This window comes from Colletotrichum jinshuiense, chromosome 1, assembly GCF_051148585.1.
Source record: "Colletotrichum jinshuiense chromosome 1, complete sequence".
Lineage (NCBI taxonomy): Eukaryota > Fungi > Ascomycota > Sordariomycetes > Glomerellales > Glomerellaceae > Colletotrichum > Colletotrichum jinshuiense.
Genome location: NC_139302.1, coordinates 3433845 through 3454828, shown reverse-complemented (window position 1 = coordinate 3454828; position 20984 = coordinate 3433845). Strand labels below are relative to the sequence as shown.

Sequence of the window (20984 nt, the reverse complement as noted above, 5' to 3'; positions counted from 1 at the left end):
CTGCGAAAACGAGCCCGGGTCTCTATTACCAGTTCTGCTTGGTCCTTGGAATCTTGTCGGCGGGATACCCTGGAATGTCGGCTCAGACTCTGGGTAGAGTGGCGGTCCAGAGCCTGTGAAGGGTGGACCACTTGGGATGTAACTGAAGCTGCTCCCAGGAGGAGGATAGTTGGAGGTTTCATTGAACCCTTGCCGCCCTCTGGTGCTTGTTGGAGGTCTTGGAGCCGATGGGGTTGGTGAAGAAGCGGGTGATGAGTAAGGTGAGGGTTTTCTACGAGGAGATCTAGAAGATGGTCTTTTCCGTGGCCGTCTTCTAAAAAGCCAACAACCGATAACTATAAGACCGACCACTGTTCCAAAGGTGGCGCCGAGAATGACTCCGAGTTGTTTGTCGCTAACACCTCCAGGCGCTGGAGCAGGGGGGTCCGATGGCAGGTCGCCATGTAGCGTAGCGGTTGCTGTTCGAGTGCTGGATGGCCGAGGAAGAGTTTGTGTAATGGTGATCTTAGTTGTATCTTCTTGCCTTTTGACTGCTCGTCGGGAGATGACAAGTGTAGACGGAGTAGGTGTTGGCGAGTATATAAGTTTCGGGCTCGACCTCGGCCTTGCGCCGGGGTTCGTGGTGATGCCGCGCATCCCAGGCTACGGCCCTGTGTTGCCATACCCTTGATTAAAGGTTGAGAATAAAACTGACTATGTTAGCGCCCAGAAAGACCTCTAGTCATCAAGGCATCGTGTGCGCTAGTTATCATGCCGCATTTTTGAGATAGTGAACTGGAGATATCACAAAGTTTGAGCGTGGACAAGGCTGGAAAGAAAGTGAGGTTGGGAATGAGAGGCATCCAGCCACCTCTCTGGCAGTTCACCCTGGAATCTGCTAACTGCATTCTTCATTGACTTGTGTAGGCTCCGGATCAGGCTGAGGTGGACATCCTTGACATGGAAGTACAGTCTAGCAAGATGACAGTGAGCGGCTTTCGGACTGCGTACTGGGTTCCCAGCCATCAGCCGCGCATGTTGAGAAATACAACGGCCAAGCCGGCGAATCCGAAGGCCCTATTACGGTGCTCCATTATCGCGTCAGATTTCATCCAGCAGAGACTACAAATGGACGTTCGCAGATATTCGTCAGCATTTCCTTATCGGCACCATTCTGGATGACCAATGGCGCATGGCGATTGCCTCGGTAGTTTGTCCCCTTACGAACGGGTGCATTCTGCCGCATCGGGTGATCACAGAAGAGGTCTGGCTTTAAGGCTTGCGCATGCGGGTGCCATAATCGTACATAAGCGAGTATTCACGGATTCAAACCCTTGGCACTTGACAAAAGAGTGCTTTTGAGTAGTAAATGCGACTGGATTTGAGCGTTATTGGGGCTTTGTGAGGCATTTGGAATATAAGTTTGGCAGACAGTAAAGTAATACAATCCCTACAGATTTTCCACCCCTTTCTGTTGCTCAGTCTCGAGTTAATTTTCTCCATGGAGGTGACTTGAGGTAGGTACTAGATGGACATGGCTGGAGTTGCATCCAATGCCTGCTGGAAGGCTACGGTGGGACATGTCCGCAGAGTGGGTTAAAACGGCACTTATTCCCGCACCATTGCAACCTTTGTTCCCCGCAACAATGTCATCTTTGCGCTCTTTCCTTCCGATATACCAACAGTCAGATTTACAGGCGTTGCGAAAGACACATTCATTTAGGATTCTTATTGATGACTAACAGTTGACCAAGGTATATCTGTCGACATCTGTCTTGCCTCACCAGCTGATCTGAGTTGAATCATTGTTGCGCACTAAACCAGGCCCCCGCCCTCACCACGCTGTCTCCTACCGCAACACATAGGGCTTTATGTTTATGCAGACTCATCTAGGTGTATCAGCAACATTGTACAGGGTTGGGCGAGATCAGGTGATGCACCCCACCCCTAAGGAAGGTTGCGATGCTCTGATCGGTTGAGCGGGGTGGTGTCGACCTGACTACATTTCGTCTGTCACTATTTGTCGGCGGCCTTGTCACCAAATAGCGATCCGTATGGAACCAAGATGCTCATTTAAAGCTCATAATCATTACTTGCAGTCAGACTAAAATACTTTGCCCCGGTGTGGCCCACATGCCGTTATTAAACACCAAATATGGCACCAAAATCAACGGGGGACGACCACGCGGAGAAACCCCGAGACAAGATAGACCAACCTCATCATTCACGTGCCTCGAGTTTCAACGAGCCGAGACCTAGAAGAAATGTTTCCAGCCAGAATATTGGACGACAGAGTGACAGCAGCCTGACGGTTCCACAAGAGCCTGCTCGAAGAGCTCGGAGTGCCGATCCAGGACCGAAAATTCACAGCGGTGGCAATGAGAGAAACAACAAAACAATCTCAGGGACCAGTATCAAGACCTCCAGCGGCACTGACATACAAGCACCGAAAATCGGGTCGCCCAGCGGGCGTGGGTTAGGCCTAGAGGACCGAAAGAACCTTACCCGGCAAGACTTTCGAAGAGCAGTTACCAAAGCCTCAAAATTGTCAGATTCGGGTCAGACGAGAGAGGCAGCAGATATGTTATTGCAGGCTCTACTTTGGGATCATATCAAGGATCTTCCGCTAACAGATCCTGATACTGTCCTCGCAAGAGAACACCTTGCTGTCTGCTACTTCGATTTGGGTGACTATCGCCGCGCAGAAGACTTCAGTCGTCAGGCTTTGAAAGCCAGAGAGGCTTCAAAGCCCAGAAACAACGCACATATTCTAGCTGCCCGGCAGAAGCTTGTTGCCGCGCTGCTAGAAACTGCCAACCAGAAAAAGGATAACCAAGAACTAAAGAAAGCCGATGAGATATACAACGAGGCGCTAAGTCTTTCTGTCAGAAACGTCTACACCGAGAAAAACCCTAGGCTTGGAGAGGACGTTGACGACGTCCTTGAGTGCTGCGGTGAGCTTCTTGGTCGGAAAAAGATCCCACTCGAGGAACGCATCCGATTGCTCAAGACCCAGGTGCGTGCGTTGGTCAAATGTGGCAACGGCTCAGACATCGGAGAGTTACAAGTAATTACGGATGCGAGATGGGAGTTAGTTTCGATTTATATCCAAGACATGAAAGATCGAAAGCAAGGAGATGAGGTACATGCCGCTATTCACTCAAGCATTGCGGCGTTTCGCTTGACCATCAAGGGCCGCAACTCCAGAGATTTTCACAGCGTCTTAGAGCTGGAGAATGAAATCAAAACGAAGTGGTCGAGTTTGATTGGCTTTCTCGCAAGCGAACGCTGGAAGAGGTGTCTTAAGAGGGTGTGTTTGCGCGTAAGGCGTGACATACTGCCTCGCAAGGAAGAAATACGCCTGAAATGGTACCGACTCTCTCGACGATTAATTGCAAGGAAGAGATGGAAAATATTATTACGAAGGATAAGCAGACGATCAAAGCGGCGGATTGATGAGCGAAGGCTTGCTGCAATTGATAAGTGGCAAGGCTTGGCCCAGCAACTCTTGACAAGAGAGAGGGAGAAAGAAGAAGAAAAGAAGAAGGAAGAACAGAAGAGGCTACAAGAGGAGGAAAATAAGAAACAAGAAAAGGAAAAGAAGAGGAAAGAGGAGGAAAAGAAAAGAAAAGAGGAGGAAAAGAAAAGAAAAGAGGAGGAAAAGAAGAGGAAAGAGGAAAGAGAAAAAAGAAGAAAAGAAAAAGAGGAAGAAGATCAAAGAAAAGCGAAAGAAGAAGTAGAGACAAAGAGAAAGGCAAAAGAAGAAGAAGACCGAAGAAAGGCAAGAGAAGACGAAGACCGAAGAAAGGCGCAAGAAGAAGAAGATCGAAGAAAGGCGCAAGAAGAACAGGAAAAACAAGAGAAAGAGGCACAGGATCTCATCTCAAGCTTGCAACAGGGTTTGCGCAGAATAGATACGGGATATTCTGAAGCGTCTGAGGCTGGTAAGTTTGACCTCGAACAATCCTGGCTCGTTTTAGAGCCTGACGTCCGCATTCGACTTACAAGCATCTGAATATTTAGAAATGACTAGTGCACTTGACTCCAATCCCATTCTATTTGACGCCAGGCTATCTCCCGACAGTAGCAGGTAAGCCTTTCATGCACTTGGAGGTTTAGACGATTCTCAAGAATATGCCTGGGCTAACCTGGTCATTATGCTACAGAGAAAGCAACGAATGGATTCAGAAATTTATCAGTTTTCGCAAAAGAATTCTACCCCGTCGATTTGACGACACTGTAGAAAGAACACGTCTCACTATTATTGACACTGGACTTGATGAAACTCACCCTTTTGTCAAGAAGAAACGTTGGCAACGATGCCGACCATACACCAATACTTCGCTCTACAAAGACTTTGAGAGTGGTCTTGACACCCCAGTTGACGAAGATGGGCATGGCACTTTCATAGCCGGCATCGTGCTTCGACTTGCCCCTGATGTTGAACTTTCCGTGGCACGAATTGGCAGAACTCATTCGACCATGAAACGTGATGCAAACGTGGAGAAGAAGATTGCAGAGGTGTGTAATTCCTTCATTTCACGGCAAAACTGGTGAAATTTTTTAGTCTGACTCAAATTATGCAATCTATAGGCTCTTCAGCATGCCATCTATGTATGGGACACTGACATCATTTCCATGTCCTTTGGATTTGATGAAAATAAATCCGGAGAGTTACGATCCGCGATGAATGTGGCCCGAAAAACCAACATCATTCTGCTCGGTGCTGCGGGTAATTTCGGAAACACGCGGGCCGATGTGTCATATCCTGCCAGAGTAGATGGCGTATTCAAAATCTTTGCAAGCGATCATACTGGTTACGCATCTAATATCAGTCCCCAAGTATCAAAAAGCTCTGATTATTGCTTTAGTACTCTCGGTTGTAATGTCGAGTCGATTTGGCCCTCAGGGCTGAGGCAAGCTGCTGAGAAAATGGGTTTGAGGATTATCGAAAAGGCCAACGGCTCAGAACTGTGGACAACGATGTCAGGTACCTCTTTTGCAGCGCCCATTGCTGCTTCACTTGTTGCCATCATTTACCAATTTTATTCCGAAAACATAGACCTTGTCAGGCTTCCCGAAAAGCTTGCATTCAAGAGCCCTGATGTCGTCAAAGCCATTCTGCTGAAGATGAGCATGGCACCAAAACAAGATCGATACAACTATCTAAATCCGACATCGGGTAGAGAAAGCTTTTTCCTATATCATGGAGGTGTAAGCAAGGTCATGCCAATGGACCAATTCTTCGGGGGGAAGTTGACAGAGGCTATTTACCACGCTGGACTTTAAACAAAACTGAGACGAAATTTTCAAGTACTTGATTGGTTTCCATACATAGCCAGTGACAACTAACTGGGTGGTTTAAGTGCGATCAACTTACTCAACCGCTAATCTCTTTCTTACCTCCTCGGGAGACGAAGCTTGAGGTGATTGGGTGAGCAGGTGTACGAATAAGGGAGCGTTTGATATTGGCGTGTTAGTGTAAGAGCCAGCCAATAACCGCAAACTACTAAACGCGTATTTCTAAGATTGAAGTTTGAGTATGCTCAAGAATCCAGTCGATTGGCCACCCCTGCAATTTGACACAAGAAACAAAAGCCAGCCGAGAATACCATGGCGAAAACTAGCCTTACGTATGTAGACGCTGTGCAAGTTTAGATATATCATACCCTCTGCGAAGGGTACGCGTTGGATGTTTTGTCCACGTCGGTAAGGAGAATACGCGGAACGCGGAACCTGGGGTTGGGGTATTGTTGGGGATCAGTCCCATCCAGTGCTCGAAACTGCACAATATGGGGATACATGTGACCTCGGCTAAGTAAAGGTGTAATCAGTGGCCCACCTCAAGTGGCCATTTAAGTGTACTACATTTCCTTCCTTCAATAGTACATACCAGATCTGCTCAACCTCCTATTGCCACAGCCGTGCTTCGCTGGCTGCCATACTGTCCCTGTCAATATTTTTTTCAAACACCAAGGGCCCGACTGCATCACCCGGGCGCAAAAAATCACCTTCCAGGGCGAGGGAACGTAACCATCATGGACCAAGCCTCAATCGCGTCTCCTGAAGTCACCAGCGGCCCTGGATATGGCGTTACATTCACCACGTACCTTCATTCAATCTCTTGGGTTTTGAGGAAGGCTATTTCTTTGAGGACCGGGACTGGCAATCTGTTCGACAAAACCTTGCTGGTATCGACCCCGAACCTAGGCGAAGGCCATGTCCGGATTTCGATATGCGTCCCGAAAACCCATAACAATGACAGTGCCCCGAAGAAAATGGTACTGGTCGCTGAGGGCGGAGGTTTTGTTCTGGGGCAACCAACGGATGGCGAGCACATCGACCGCCAACTCAGTGATCGTGTGAGTTTAGTGAATCAAAGCATCGTAATCCAGTGCGTGAAATAACGAAACTTGTCTCCAAACAGGCCGGCTTAGTCATCGTATCCGTCGACTACGCCAAATCGCCACGGTATCCCTATCCCCACGCGCTTCTCCAGTTGTATGAAGTTCTCCGGTGGTCACTGAGCCCCGAAGCTGCGGAGTCTCTAGGCGTGACAATCGACCCGGCACATGTGGCAATCATGGGCTACTCTGCAGGCGGCAACTTGGCGGCTGCCCTCACTTTGCTCCTATCGTTCACTTCAGGTCCTTGTGCCGCATTTCGGCAGCGACTTCCAGCAAACTTTTGTCAAACGGCTCAGGTGTTACTGTATCCCGTTATGGCCAGCAACATACCGTACTTGACCAGATATAATGCGGGTAGCCCTAAGATCCAGGCCGTGAGCTTGCCGGTTTGGGTGATGAGTTCAATGGAGGCATCTTACTTGCCCCCTCACGTCGACAAGAACCAAATCTTCATTGCACCTCTGGCAACAGACGTCAAGCTGCTACAATCTCTTCGTCTTCCTTCGACTCTTAGCATCACTGCTGGCAAGGATTGCCTAAAATTTGAGGCACACGACTATACGAAGAAACTGAAGCAAGCGGGTGTGAACGTCATGGAACACGAATATTCGGAGGCACCTCATGCTTTCAGCCATTCCGTAAATGATCACACACTCGATGTGGCGGATTGTTGGCAAAAAGTGATTGATTTTCTCGATTAATAGCTGGTCTTGATCCGCTCCGCTGCTTTCTTTATCCCGATGAATCGACATCACTACTTACTGCAGACTATATTTAAGTAAAATACTTCAATTGGACAATTTGTGACTCGACAAGCTGGGGCATGCCGACTTCGTCCTTCTACTATGAGGATGGTTTCGAGATCTTAATATGACTCTGGGTTGGAGTATTCATGTTCGTGTCCTGATTCAGGTCGCCATTCAGGTCGTGTTCGTGCCTAGAACCGTTGCCGCATTGAAAGTACCCTGACTATGACGGCGATAATCATATCGCATTGGGAAGGGCTGAAGGACTTAGTTAGGTAAGAAAATTGCAAATACAAAGCAAGCAAACACCGAAACATACATGGATAAGTACAGGAAAACAAGAATACAAACTTGGTCATTGAGTCTTTGAAAGTGCGGCACGTAGGATAGAGGGAGAGGGAAGGGAAGGTAGAGAGGGCTTTGCCAAAGACCTATACTGTTACTTTTAGCACAGTCACCAGAAATCTATATACTACTGATGCACGGATCATAAGTGTAGTTCTGAAATAATCTACTGACAGAGCCCTGGTCTCACTAACCAGGGTCTTGCAAAGCTGCCTGGCTCGCCCAGGTCACCTTGCTCCGTCCTCAAGACAGATCGTCATCAAACTGCATCTCAACGACAGAGGCGAAATGTGCAAAAGTGATTGTTCCAAGTATGCATCTTTCCAGCTTTACGAATTATGCCCAGTGGGTCTATCTTGTTAAGACAACCAAACACTCACTATCGTCATCCTCGTCAACTCCCTCCTTTTTGACATCGCGAGCTGGAAGAGAACGCCCAAAATCCTGAGATTCCACTCGCACATCGTCGATTTCGTCTACATCAAGGACTACTTCCTCCGGCTCTTCGTCTTCAAACTCGCTTTCGTCACTGCCGCTCACATTACCGTCGTTGTGCAATTCAGCCCCTGAAACGTCTTTACCAAGCGTGGCTTTGTTGCGCAAGCTGATGTGGATCTTTCGCAGTCTATACGCGAATACGAAGTCGTCGGTCGGCGTGCTACTTTCCGAAATGCTTCTGGAACGATCAAGACCTCCTTGAACTCCAACCGAAACAGCACCCGCGGTGCCAGGATCGCCTCCCACTTTTGCGGCGACACCCGTCGTCCTGGAAACCCCGTACGAGGCTTCGCCCGGCTTCTTCGCTATCTTGACACCAGTGACCATGTAAATGACCTTTTTCAGGAATTTTTCCCGCTTCAGCCATTTCTGCACTGCAGCCTCTTTGACACTGGCCTTGACGTAAGGTGAGTCGGTGTCCTCGCCTAGTTCAAGGAACGCGGTCTCCAGAGTCGCAGCGGTCCATGACTGTGTGATATCGCGCGATGCATGAGCTGATGTTTCCGCTGTGATTGCGGTGAGGAAGTGAGCGAACACGCCAAATTCGCCTTCTTTTCCCTTGGATTTCTCGAGAGACCAGTCTTTTTTACATGACAGGTGGAGGTTCTCTGCCGGGAGGGGCTTGAAAGGAGGGGCAATCCGCCGATAAGGGGTTCGGGGGTCGGCGATGAGCTGGCCGATTTGAATCAGCCCATCAGGCTTGTAGTCTGTGTTGCGGAGGATGAAGTATGTCTTGGGTTCGCTCATCTTGGGGCTCTGTTATGGTCTTGCTTTAAATCGTGGCGAAGTGAGAGAGGCCTAAAGATCAAACAATCATCGAAGTTGCACCATGACAGCAAAAAACGGATGAAGCCGTGTGCGGCCTATTACTTCACTGTGCGCCTGTTGCAAAGAGACAAGTTAACCTGTGATGGTGGAGTAACTAACTGCATGTCAGACTGCATGCCTTGACCCCTGTTTATCCCGCAAAACCTGGCTCACTTGGGCTCCTAATTGTGATTGGTAGCCTGACTGTAGAATTTGTTGCACTTTCGTGGGTTGTGTGGCATTATGTTGTGGCCACAGGTGTGACAAAAACCAAAACGGGCCACTTAGAGTGGTCAGGCTAACTTAAAGAACACTAAGTATAGCCTGAACCAGTCACAATAGAGCCAACATTTGAATTTATTCAAGTCCAAGTAACTTGGTTCCATGAGTGAGTAAATTATCATTATGTAGTATTATAATGTAGGTATCTTTTCTAACTATACCGGTTCTTCGTAACCCCCTTGATAACCTTGAAATCACAAGTAGACGTAACAGAATGGTGAGCCATCGATTGTGTTCAGAAGCTCCTTGATAGGACGGTCTTGTGCCAATACGCCCATATAGATCAAATCATCCTTAGTGGCATCACGGCTAGGGGGGAGATTCAGAATGGTGATAGTACCAGCGATTTCGAAAGCCTCCCAAAGGTGCAGAGCCTGCCAAAGCCAATAGACGCGATCGACCATGGCGTGATGGAGGAAGAAAGAAGGGTCCGTCGGGGAGGAGTAAAGGTCACTGGCGTCTCCGTTTGCGACAAAATGGCCCGAGGCGTGCAAACCGAGGAACTTGTCACCAAATCGTCCTTGAAGCTCGTTCTGAAACGTGGAGATATTCTTGGAAGCCTGGCCAATAGTGACGTTAAGAAGGTTGGGCGTTGTTAGCCAGGTAGAAGCTGCATAGGCGCTCAGGTCGCGGCGGAGGCAGCGAGGATTGTACTCCATCGCGCCGTTGGGATTGGCTTCCAAGCCATCCATGCCCGGAGCTACGGGCCCAAGGTTGACGGTCATGCTAGAATTTTGTTAGAAATCATACATCTGTGAATAACTTCGACATCAGGAATCCTTACTTGACGAGCGGGCCGCTCATGACACAGCCACCACCGTTACCAGAGGGCACCGGGATTTCCCCGAAGGGAGAAGCGCTTACGCTACCGTTGTGAGGCACGTAGGAGCCGTCTCCGCTCAGACTGGTGTCACTGCCATCATAGACGGGAGACTTGCGCGGGTCATCGGTGTGAGCAAACCAATTCCAGTAGGGCTGAGCTCCCTTGTAGCCGCATTCGGTTTTCAAGGCGTTTTCATACGCCCAGGTAAAATACCTGTGCCAGGTCAAGAAGTTTCCAGTGCCGTGGATGCTACGGGTCTGGTTGATATGGACAGCAACGAAGTCATCATATCGGTTGCGAGCTCCCGGGGCGAAAGCTGGGTCAGACTTGGAGGGGGAAGTCAACATGCACTGCACGGCGCTGATGTACTCCTTGCGCTCCTTGGTAGAAAAAGCAGCCCTAAAAACGTGATGATTGTCAGATAGAACAGCTAATGACACCAGACATGTGTTATATATGGGTGAATTTCACTGAAGTGAGTACTCACCAGTCCCTGCGCACATTTGCGTTGAACAGATTGCAACTTCCACGCTTAGAGAGGGTACCATTGGCCTCGGCAACCTTGAGATTCTCCATAGCCTGGGCTTGCAGCTCCGCGAGAATGTCCCCGGCGTCGCGGGCCTCAAGAGGGGTGTCAAGGGGGGCCGCGGAAGTGACGGCCGAGAAGCCCAGGAGGGCCATGACCTTGACGGGATGCATTGTGTCTGCGGGAGGGTCGGCTTTGATGAAAGGGGCTTCCGAATGCAAGTGGCCACGTCGGGAGGGGGAAAGGATCTACAAAAAGAGAGAGCGTGAGGAGGATGGGGGAAAAGACACAAGAACGTGGTATTGGAACATTTGAACAGCTTCTATATACGCCGACCAGGTGTTCCCAATATAAGTACCGCCATCACAGCCGAGTTTAATTTCAACGCGTCGGTGATAGCTAGCTTGGCGAACACAGATATCGCCACCTTTTGGTCAAAACCAGAGGTTACTCAGTCGTTGGTCAACATCCTGCATGTGGTCGTGGTAAGGGGGCTCAAATCCTCGGCCTTTCGGTGGTGCATCCTAGAGGGGAAAGTCATATTCGCGCATAATCCATGATCCATGAACCAGTGAGCCCGCGCGATCCACTCGGTGGAGCCTGAGGGCGAGATCCGATCGAACGACCACTGGGCGGATAGGATGGCGGATGGAGACAAAAGGGAGTATCCCGAGGGAAGCTTGGACAACATGGTGCTCTGTTGCACAGTGGATTGTGACGCCAGAGACATTCTCCTCAGCCTTGTATCTGGAGATCCTGCAACCTTGGGTAAGTCCAAGCCAAAGTTTCTGCTCGAGAGGCAAACAAACTTCCGCAGACTTGCTCAACACGGCAAATACGGCACTTCCATTATGTGCCGAACTGTGCCTCAAAGCCGCTGCTGTTGAGTGTGTCATCTGCCGTTCGATTTCCACGTGTTTATTGTGTGGGAGTGTACAAAATTGCGTTGGTGCCGGGGAAGCGCGTGCGGCGTACCGCAACTCCTTACGCGCCGCTGAGCTACGATTGCACAAGCCAGTCCAGTGTCGGAAAATGCTCCCCCGAGGGAAATTTGAACAGGGCAGCAAAGGCGGCAGACTCGGTCTACGTCTCGTTAAAATCTCAAATTTGTGTTGGTTCCAACTGCCAAGCCATGCAAAAACTCCACTCCTGTCAACAATATTTGTTAGTGCCAACGGGGAGCTCGGGGAACAAGCTCTAAATCGGCCCGTATCACACCACTTAACATGGATGTATGCAAGGGTCAGTCTTAGCTGTGGTTATGTCTGCTGCTGTTGCAGAATGCCGATGAATCTACTTGCTTTTTTGTCTCCATTATCCCTGGCCCCCAAGCCTTGGCATTCCGGTTCAATTTCCATTATCCGCAAAAAACACAACTGTTCATGTCTTGCAGATGTGATCATTCAAGGAAAGGATCGCCTGTGTCGGTTTGAGTTACCTCATGGACACATAATAAGTGGGAATTCTTGTACCCGTTTATTCCTCTACTTGTCTGCCAAGTCGACCTCCCCTGATACTCCTTCGCTTTTGAGAATTACTTGTCACATCTGCTGTTGACCAAAAGGCCGAGCCCGTCTTGTGCGAACAGCCAGAAAGCGTTGCGGAGCCAATGACCCACAACGTTCGTTCGTATCTGGGACTACGATACATGGAGTGGAGTTGGCGGATTCAATATGATCGATACTCAGGATTCGCTCATGCAGCCAAGGAGGCAAAGTTGCGAAAAAGGAAATGAGTTGACTCCGGAGAACTCGGGACTTGAAATGATAATTTTTCATTGCACCGCTAAACTACTCCGTTATTGATTTGGTTGGAGGCTGCAACATTGATTGACGGTGTGGATTGTGAACATGGAGGTGCCACATCCGTGGTTCACAGAGGGGGCAAAAAGATGATAGAAAGACGAAAAATACAAGGACAGATCATGCCAGATCCAAGTCGTGAGTAGCGGAATGTGGTGAGTTAAAAATTGGATTCTTTCCATGTGTTAATTACAACGGTTATCTCGATCCTAGATGCGTACTTAGGGGAGGGTACTACGACAATAGCTAGTTAATCGTTGGAAAGCGCATGTATGACTGCGCCGCAGACCTACTGTTCACTAAAGGTTCACCCGGTTCCATCCCATCGGAAATCATGTTCTAGATGAAGCTGGTCGCATAAGGGGTCTCGCCACACCAGAACCGTTATTTTTTATACCTTCTTCCTAGCGAGGAAGGTAGACTTGAAACGGCTCATACACATACAGGGTTAAAGAATCCGCGGTATGTGATGTGACAAAGCAGGCGACTTGCATAGGTTAGTAAGGTTTTTGTGTCGAGGTTTTTCTTTTCTCTGGTTGTTGTTACTACATGCGGGATGCTTGCTCTCACATGCTACATATAGTCGAACCATATCCTTGGGCCATGCCCTCTGCGTTAGCTTTGACTCTCTTCTCCCTGATCGAATTTTCTCTGTATTAGTGCTTTCTAGCGTTTATTTGCATTCTTTTTGTCCACCATGTCCTCAAGCCAGCCGCCGACGCAGCCGATTGACCCGGAGTGGGCCAAGGAAAGCAACACTGCCATGATCGTAGGCGTCACTGGTGGATTCCACGCTCTTGCCCTGTTGTTCGTTGGCCTCCGCGTCTATACTCGCATGGCTGTTGTTAAAGTTATGGGAAGGGATGATTATGTAATTGTTGCTTCTGTGGTAAGTCTACAGCAGGAAACCCCAGTAACTTGAGGACAAAGATGAAGTAACAAGCATTTGATAGCTCTGCGCGGTAGCAGGCATGACGGTATTTGCTGTTCAATCGTTTTACGGACTTGGAAAACACACCATCACAATTCCCGAAGACAACATGGTCATTATGCGAAAATCGAGCTTCTTCCAATCTATCATATCTTCCATTGCGGGCCTGGCCCTGCTAAAGGTCTCCATCGGCCTCTCCTTGCTGCGACTTAGCCGAAGCGCGTGGTACTCGCGATCGCTTTGGGCACTGATAGGTGGGCAACAAACAATGGTCCTGTATGCAGCAACTGACTGAACCGCTCCCAGTTTTCGTGTCGGCGTATAGCATCATGGCTTGGATGACATTCTTTTTCTTCTGCCAACCATTGGAGGGTTACTGGGACAAGAGTTTAAAACCCAAGTGCTACCCGATTACCCTGTTTATTAAGTTCGGACTCATAAACACTGCCTTCAACATCTTTACCGACGTTTGCTTTGCGACGCTTCCAGTGACCATCATCTGGACTTTGCAAATGAAACTGAGAACTCGAATATACTTGATCGTTGTTCTTAGTCTGGGCTATTTGTAAGTCAGAGTCCTGGTTACATAGCTTCTATATAACTAACAATAAAGCAGCGCAGTCGCTATGGGCATTATCAAATCAGTCTTCCAAATTGCTTACGGGAAAGACACGGACAAGTCCTTGTAAGTGGTTATCGCCTCGTCGTATCAGCCTAACTAACAATGCAAAAGCTATCAAAGTATCCAGTTCTGGGAATTGTAAGTCGTCCTCCGTGTCTTTGCACTATCCATTGCTAACTTCCTTATAGCCTGCAACTAAACCTAGGAATTATCGCCGCTTGCGCACCATCGTTGAAACCCCTCGTGGGACACGCTCTCAAAATCTCATCGAGCGACCGATATCATGGCGCGCTGTACGAAAACCGGCGACCGACTGGTACAAATACATCGATGCGTCGCAAGGGATACAGGGTGCATGACAGCCACGGGGAGTATGAAATGCACGGCCGCCCCTTTGTTGGATCTCCCGAAGTGCGCCATACTGTAGTTGGCAATACCCACGGCGATGTATATGGGAAGGACGGAAGTAGAGCATCTGGTAGTGAGGACATGATTCTCAAGGATGATTCGGGGCATGGAATCATGCGAACTACGGAGATTTCGATCCAGCGATGAAGTGAACATCATATATCTCAAACGGTAATTTCTATAGATTCTATCCTAGTCCCTTCAAACTAAACTCATTACACCACGACAGAAACTTTTACCAATTGAACTGCTTGCCGTATCGCTGCAGGAACTTGCCCACTTCGCCGTCCCTCTTTCCCTCCACAATCTCAAGTATGCCCTGCGCGCTAGTCTCCGAGCTCTCGGCACCTGAATTGATTCTGTTCTGCCTGTCCTCTTCCCCGGTCAAGTTGGTCACCACATATCCTGGGCAGTAAGCCCAGACCTTGGCACCCCAGCCCTGGTAGGTGTACACCATATGCGTAGTTGCCATATTCAGTGCTGCCTTAGAAATACGGTACGCCTCTCCGGCGACATTGTAGAAAGGTGATGCCGGATCTGCGCGCTCAGAGATAGAGCCAAGGCCACTTGACACGTTAATGATTCTCGGGTCCTTGGACTTTTTGAGTAGCGGGACGAGGGCGTCGGTGAGGATGAGAGGGCTCGCGGCGTTGGTGTTGAAAGTATCGACAAGCTCAGAGCGGCTGTCCTTAGCGTTTGAAATGACGACGCCGGCGTTATTGACGAGGACATCAAGGACGCCAAAGTCAGCGGTAAGCTTCTCAACGGCAGCCTTTATGGAGTCGTCCGAGGTGATATCGAGCTGCAGCAAGCTCACGGTGCCGGCCGGCTTGCGGGCCTGGAGGTCTTCCACGGCCTTGGTGCCCCGCTCCAGGCTCCGGCTGCCGACGATGACATGGTTGTCGGGGGAGGCGGAAACGAGAGCCCAGCTGCTGTCGTATCCGATGCCTTGGTTGGCGCCTGCGATGTGTCAGGATTTGCATTTGAAAAACTTTTTACCGTCGACGTGGATTTCTTTTACGCCATCCATGTGGCGGGGATGTGGTGCAAACTAACCGGTGATGAGTATGATTCTTTTGGAGGTCATTTTGTTTTGGGGTGATTTTGTTTTGTAATTGTGTTGTTTTGTAGGGGTGTTGTTAGGAAAGGTTGATGCTTTGTAAATCTGCCTGTCCCTCCGTCTTCTTTTAATTCACGCGATTTCTGTTTCATTTTATACTTTGCTATAGCAGTGATGCAAACAACAACCCAATTTCTAAGCTGATCGGTTTGGACGGACGGATGATGGCGGACGATGGCGGACGAGCTCGGACTTGTGCAGGTTTAAACTCCGGGTGAGGGGGCACGGGGGGTCCTCCGTAAAGACCGCCTGGTCCGAGCGGCATCCGCGGACGGAATCTAATCGCATAAGCCAAGTTTGTCATGCATGTATGCTTTGTATTTTGATGTACGATGTCTGCCGTATTGCACCATAATTACAGTGACGAAACTCAACGTAGCTGTTTAATTATGGGGTGCGTTGCTGTCCCTGCTGACACATGGAGATCATTTGTTGGATGTCCAACTGTGTGCAAGTGGACTAATAATTTTAACAAGGCGGTGAATACTTACTTGCCTTGGCATCAAAAACTTTCATTGCTGTTAATAGTGTGCATTTATCCGATTGCAGTATTCCCTAACCTCTGTATGCATGCTAATAACTTGGTTGCGATATAACGACAATGGAATCAAGCGCTGCCAGTCGTACGATGATCAAGATCCGTGCGCACATTGAATAGCTCCTCCCAGGGGTCATTCTTGCAGAATATGATCGGTTCCGGCATTAGCAGATATGTCGGACATATGAATGACGCATTCGACTTTCGCGTTATTCGGGTTTCGGACATTACCCTTTTAAGGCGGTCTGGTCTCCAAGACGACGTCGCAGGACACGACCGCCCTTTCTTTTCAGTGTCCAATGATCGTAGTGCAAACATGATACAGCTGGGGGAAACAACTTGGATTCGTCGCAGCCGAGTTATTTACTACCTTGTACCAGCAAAATAAGTCATCGCGATCCTGGATGACGATCGTTTCCCTACAATCATCCAACAAACACCCCCAAAGGGATACAATGTGGAGTAGCTCTAAAGGTCTGGTCGCTTTCTTTAGAACTTAGCCCAAATGTAGAACTCGAACGGTACTGCGAAGCGATAGTTAACCCCCACACGGCTCCATGGTTTTAAGTTCTGATACCACCGGTCCTGCCGCATACGGCGTGTTAAATCCGAACGCTACTGCACCCTCCTCTAAGATGTACACCACATCTAGTATTCGATCACTCTAGAAGGAAGGGGGAATGCAGGATATTAGGTAATAGTTTGCTGTATTAGAGATGATTAGTGCTTTATCAATATTTCAGACGTAGCCGCTCAGTCCCTGACATCAACCCCAAGGCCTTGTACTTCTTTCCGTGTGGCCAAGTAAAATGGACTGTCGCTACCTACGGCATCTTCTTCTAAACGCAGACCCTTTAGAGCCAGATCGTGCCCCTCTTCCGATCTTCCCAAGCCGAAGGCTTTGCGTGCAGCCGCAATGTACATCGTCGAAACCTCCCGTCCGCGGATAGCTTCCACGTCGTATGCATCCAAGAGCGCAATCATCATCTCAAACTCATCGTTTGGGTCTCCCGAGGCGGCTTCAGTAAAGTGCTCCAATTTGCGCTTCACTTCTGTCCGTCGCGCTTCGCCGGCCTCTGAGGTGGCAGGGTTGCAGGCGGCGCAGCCGCAAGTGAAGCCATAGCCGTCATGGAGCGCGCTCAGCCTAGACTCCCGCAAGCCCAGATGTTCGTCTAGGTAGGATATCGTTATCTCTTCCTCTTGCTCGATGTTCCTCGTCGCATGGATCGTGAAAGCACTGAGCGTCTTGTTGAAATTCCCTTGGGCATTGGGTATGCATGAGTGATTCAGTCGCGCAACCTGCGGGAAGAGTGCCTGTGTGTCATTTCCGATGTTGAAGTTGTTGTTGCGAAAGATGTTGAGGATCGTGTGGTTTGACACGGTATTTTGTGGCGCAGACTTGCTTCGCCAAATAGACTCTAGCCAGCTAAAAATAGTCGACTTGCTGGGATTGATTGACAGTGAGAGCAGTGCCTGGTGGCCTGCTGTTGAGAGGGTGTGGGCCTGCTTGAGGATTGAGCTGCTGTCTGAGGAAGAAATGGTGAGTAGAGCCTGGTCGGTGAGAATGCGTTGGCCTCTGCGGATTGGTTTCGAGGCAAAGACGCCAAGGCCTTTGCCCACGGCTTGACGGATGGTGAACATGATACTTGGGCAGTGGTTCCTTTGGTGGTGAAGGTGTGAGTGAGTGCCCCTGAAAGAGGAAAATATTTCGTCGCGTACCTGTGAGGCCCAAAGAGGGAAGGGGGCGTTTGCGGAGATTACCGCTTTGCTGAGCGTGCAGGAACGCCAGGGGTCCTCAATTTGCCATTTCTGCTGTGTTCACGAGCAAAATACGTGATAACCTCGTGGTTTCTACCCCCATCGTCGTGCTGGGCTTCTTTCTTGTGTGTGTAAGTCCACTTGGCTCCAGTCTACCTATCGTCGCTCCGGCTCTTCTCCACCACGCCGGCGCTTGAGCAGCTGTATTGCGAAGCCATGGATGAAAAGAATTGCCCGATTTTAGAATACCGAAAATTGTTCGAAAAATAAAACAATAAGTCTAAACAATGGAATCATGCTGATTGATCTAATTTGATATTTATTGCTAATGTTATAACAAGGAAACGTATGGGAAGCAAACAGTTGGGACACAGTAATTAGTAAGAATTGTGAAATATTTGCACTATGATGATAGTCACCCCAGAGCAGGCTTAAAAATACCCGAGCCATGGGTTTTTTTGGGGTAAACCATAACCGTGGTTTATGGTTTGGTGGGTATTGTAGACTAAAAACCCATGGGGATGGCTTATGGGTTTTAATTGGCAGCAATCAATTGCAATGATCTTTCTTTAAATCTTTAAACCGTATTAATTACTAAGATAAAAAATAAAATAAGAGCACTTCGAAGTCACCATCAACTACGACTAGACGACACCGTTACTTCCCATCACCAACCCCTCTCACCATGAAACTCCAGATCATCTCTGACTTGCACCTTGAGTCCCCAATAGCCTACGATTTCTTCGAAGCCGTCCCTCGAGCACCATTTCTGGCACTCCTTGGCGACATAGGCAACGTCGCTGCCCACAAGGATGGATTTATTGCCTTCCTGACGGAGCAGCTCCGACGGTTTCGCGCTGTGTTGTTTGTGCCTGGGAACCATGAGGCCTACCATTCCAGCTGGCCCGAAACGCTCAAGGTCTTGCGCGACTTTGAAGAAGACGTCAAACAGAACACGTCACTGGGTGAATTTGTTCTGCTGGACCGCACGATTTTCCGGGTCCCAGAGTCTAGCACCGTAATCTTAGGCTGCAGCCTGTTCTCATCCATTCCGCCACAGAGCGCCGACTCGGTCGGCATGGGGCTCAGCGACTTCTTCCAGACCGAGGCTTGGGGAGTCGGTGCGCATAACAACGCGCACAGTCGAGACCTTGCATGGCTCAACAAGCAGGTCTCACAGCTCGAGCAGTCCAATGTCAAAATCATCATCCTGTCGCACTGGAGCCCATCCAGGGATGGCCGCGCCATCGACCCAAGACACGCCAAAAGTACAATCACCAGCGGCTTTGCAACGGATTTGTCTGGCGAACCTTGCTTTCAAAGCAGCAAGGTCAAGGTCTGGGCTTTTGGTCACACGCATTACAACTGCGATTTTACGGTGGAGCGGGAGGGAGGTGCTGAACCATTGAGGTTGGTCACAAACCAGCGTGGATATTACTTTTCGCAGGCCGCGGGATACGATGGCGAGAAAGTCATTTCCTTGTAGACACCGCTGTGGACAAAGCATTTAACGGAGTCTAGCAATAGTTAATCAATACTGCTGTGAAGCAATGTCTACATGTATCTCGATGTGACCAACGGGTGACTAGCAACCAATGTTACCGGTACAATCGCTCAGGCGCGGGGTTGGCGAACTCATCATTTATCGTCGAGGTGGCCATGCAGCCTTGCCATTCTGATGCGGCTTGGAGGCGACTAGGGAATTTTGCAAAAAAAAACATAAAAATGCAGGGCTTTTACGCTGCTGATCTTATTAATCCTACTTGCCAAACGCCGGTGGCGGGGGCAGTGAGGTTGACACAAGTACAGCAGCCAGACTCTCCTATTCGTTCTCGCTTCGCTGGGCCTATCAACATTCGTCTGTGGAAATCAGCCCACAGCCAGATTAGGCCAAGCTCAACTGCTGCCTGCAGATGCTACTGTGTAATGTCTCGACAATACTTCTCATTCGGCAATTACCCTGGCAAGGCACCCTTGGGCGGCAAGGCGTCGTGACCCGACCAGCACTCATCCTGGTTCCTAAAGGGCAACCATGGCCCTCAGCCTCGCTGCCACCCACTCTGTTTCTGTTTCTTTGCTCCTTCAATTTTCGGTCAGAGTCCTACGCTTTCATCGTTTTCTACTATTCTGACTCCTTCTCCCATACCCCGAGTACAATTTGGTATTCCGTTGCAACTTGGATGACATCTACTACGTCTCTGCCGTGCTCCCCTACCCTGCAGTCGGGCTTCCTTGTTCCCCTCACTTGTTTCGTAGTAGTCGACTTGAAGCCCAATTTTGGAAGCTTTTATCTATCGTCGCACTCAACTTCACTGACTTCTTCAAACTCTGCTTCGCATCGAGCACCCATCTTCTCATCAGGTGCCATCGGCAGAGGGTTTCGTCGATTCTTTTCCCACTTACTCCAATGTCAGAAATCGCAAACTTTAGCAAGCTTGCGTGGGACGTCTATAGTTTCGGCTGGAGTAATGACCTGAACACAGGTGAGTTGCTTGTTGTAAGAGTGCCACATGACTGGATTCTATTTCCCTTGATCCTTTATATATATTACAACATTTTGGTTTTGATGTATTTCAGAGCCAGTCTTTAGTTTGTAGCTCAACCTATCCTATGCGTCAGATCTTAGATTCAGCCCTCATCCCAGACAAGTGCTGGCGCAGCGTTGAGCAGTTTTCCAGCGGGTGACGGCTATAGTTCTGAGGGTGACAAATACTAACAGCAACCCAGGACAGCTAAACGCAGAGTTTGGTCGTAACATAAGAGATTTGGCCGAGAGCCTTGACGTTCTCGGTCGTATAGTAAAAAATGCGGATCAATTATTGCGCCAAGGAGGAGGACTTAGGCCGTTGCAATGGGATCGTATGTCCCTCAACGAGATTATTGGCGACTACGAAGAAACACTCCATGAATGCCGTCTTCTGATCGAAAATAACAATCGGCATTGCCTTAGCAGTGCTAGTAACGACGAATGGAGTGTTCTTCATGCGCCAGTCGCAGATCAACTGCAAGCGCGAATAGTGCTACACAATTCAAAGGTTCTTCGCATTTTGAAGCCGTTTGAAACGTAAGGAATCTATTTTATGCTACCGCTTGGTTTAGAATACTTACAAGATCAGTGATTTGTTACATCGCGTTAGGGAAGACATTAAGCTTCTCACTCAGGATCCTGCCACACGTATACATGCCACTCATCTCGAGTTTCCCCGCCTTGTCGGAATTGTAGTCCCAAACCTTGGACATGGACATTCTGGACGGTATTACTGGGAGTCTTTTCAACTTCAAATACCTTACATAATCGCCGAGGGCTTTCAAAGAGCATGGGCGACAGAAAGTCCTGATGGCGATTCGGGTCCAGAAGGACCAGATATTTGCAAGATAGCAGATTCTTTCGT

The 20984-nt window shown here is 49.1% G+C and overlaps 6 protein-coding genes across 6 annotated transcripts; 2 read left to right on the top strand and 4 right to left on the bottom strand.

The window, feature by feature from the left end:
- Positions 1-7828: 7828 nt before the first annotated feature.
- On the bottom strand, positions 7829-8722 carry EsH8_I_000861 (uncharacterized protein; the record flags this gene model as incomplete). The annotated part of the gene is made up of 1 exon (XM_083268274.1): positions 7829-8722. One exon carries the CDS (start codon positions 8720-8722, stop codon positions 7829-7831), a length of 894 nt encoding a protein of 297 aa, XP_083118712.1.
- A 536-nt stretch (positions 8723-9258) lies between these two features.
- EsH8_I_000860 (tyrosinase family protein) lies at positions 9259-10586 on the bottom strand (the record flags this gene model as incomplete). Its single annotated transcript, XM_083268273.1, has 3 exons — positions 9259-9790; positions 9849-10286; positions 10375-10586. 3 exons carry the CDS (start codon positions 10584-10586, stop codon positions 9259-9261), a joined length of 1182 nt encoding a protein of 393 aa, XP_083118711.1.
- Positions 10587-12912: 2326 nt separating this feature from the next.
- Positions 12913-14323, top strand: EsH8_I_000859 (uncharacterized protein; the record flags this gene model as incomplete). Its single annotated transcript, XM_083268272.1, has 6 exons — positions 12913-13104; positions 13169-13400; positions 13453-13711; positions 13763-13831; positions 13880-13906; positions 13957-14323. The coding sequence occupies 6 exons, from the start codon at positions 12913-12915 to the stop codon at positions 14321-14323; spliced, it is 1146 nt and encodes a 381-aa protein (XP_083118710.1).
- Positions 14324-14411: 88 nt separating this feature from the next.
- EsH8_I_000858 (uncharacterized protein) lies at positions 14412-15263 on the bottom strand (the record flags this gene model as incomplete). The annotated part of the gene is made up of 2 exons (XM_083268271.1): positions 14412-15136; positions 15233-15263. The coding sequence occupies 2 exons, from the start codon at positions 15261-15263 to the stop codon at positions 14412-14414; spliced, it is 756 nt and encodes a 251-aa protein (XP_083118709.1).
- Positions 15264-16587: 1324 nt separating this feature from the next.
- Positions 16588-17475, bottom strand: EsH8_I_000857 (SET domain-containing protein; the record flags this gene model as incomplete). The annotated part of the gene is made up of 1 exon (XM_083268270.1): positions 16588-17475. One exon carries the CDS (start codon positions 17473-17475, stop codon positions 16588-16590), a length of 888 nt encoding a protein of 295 aa, XP_083118708.1.
- Positions 17476-18277: 802 nt separating this feature from the next.
- On the top strand, positions 18278-19078 carry EsH8_I_000856 (uncharacterized protein; the record flags this gene model as incomplete). Its single annotated transcript, XM_083268269.1, has 1 exon — positions 18278-19078. One exon carries the CDS (start codon positions 18278-18280, stop codon positions 19076-19078), a length of 801 nt encoding a protein of 266 aa, XP_083118707.1.
- Positions 19079-20984: the final 1906 nt, after the last annotated feature.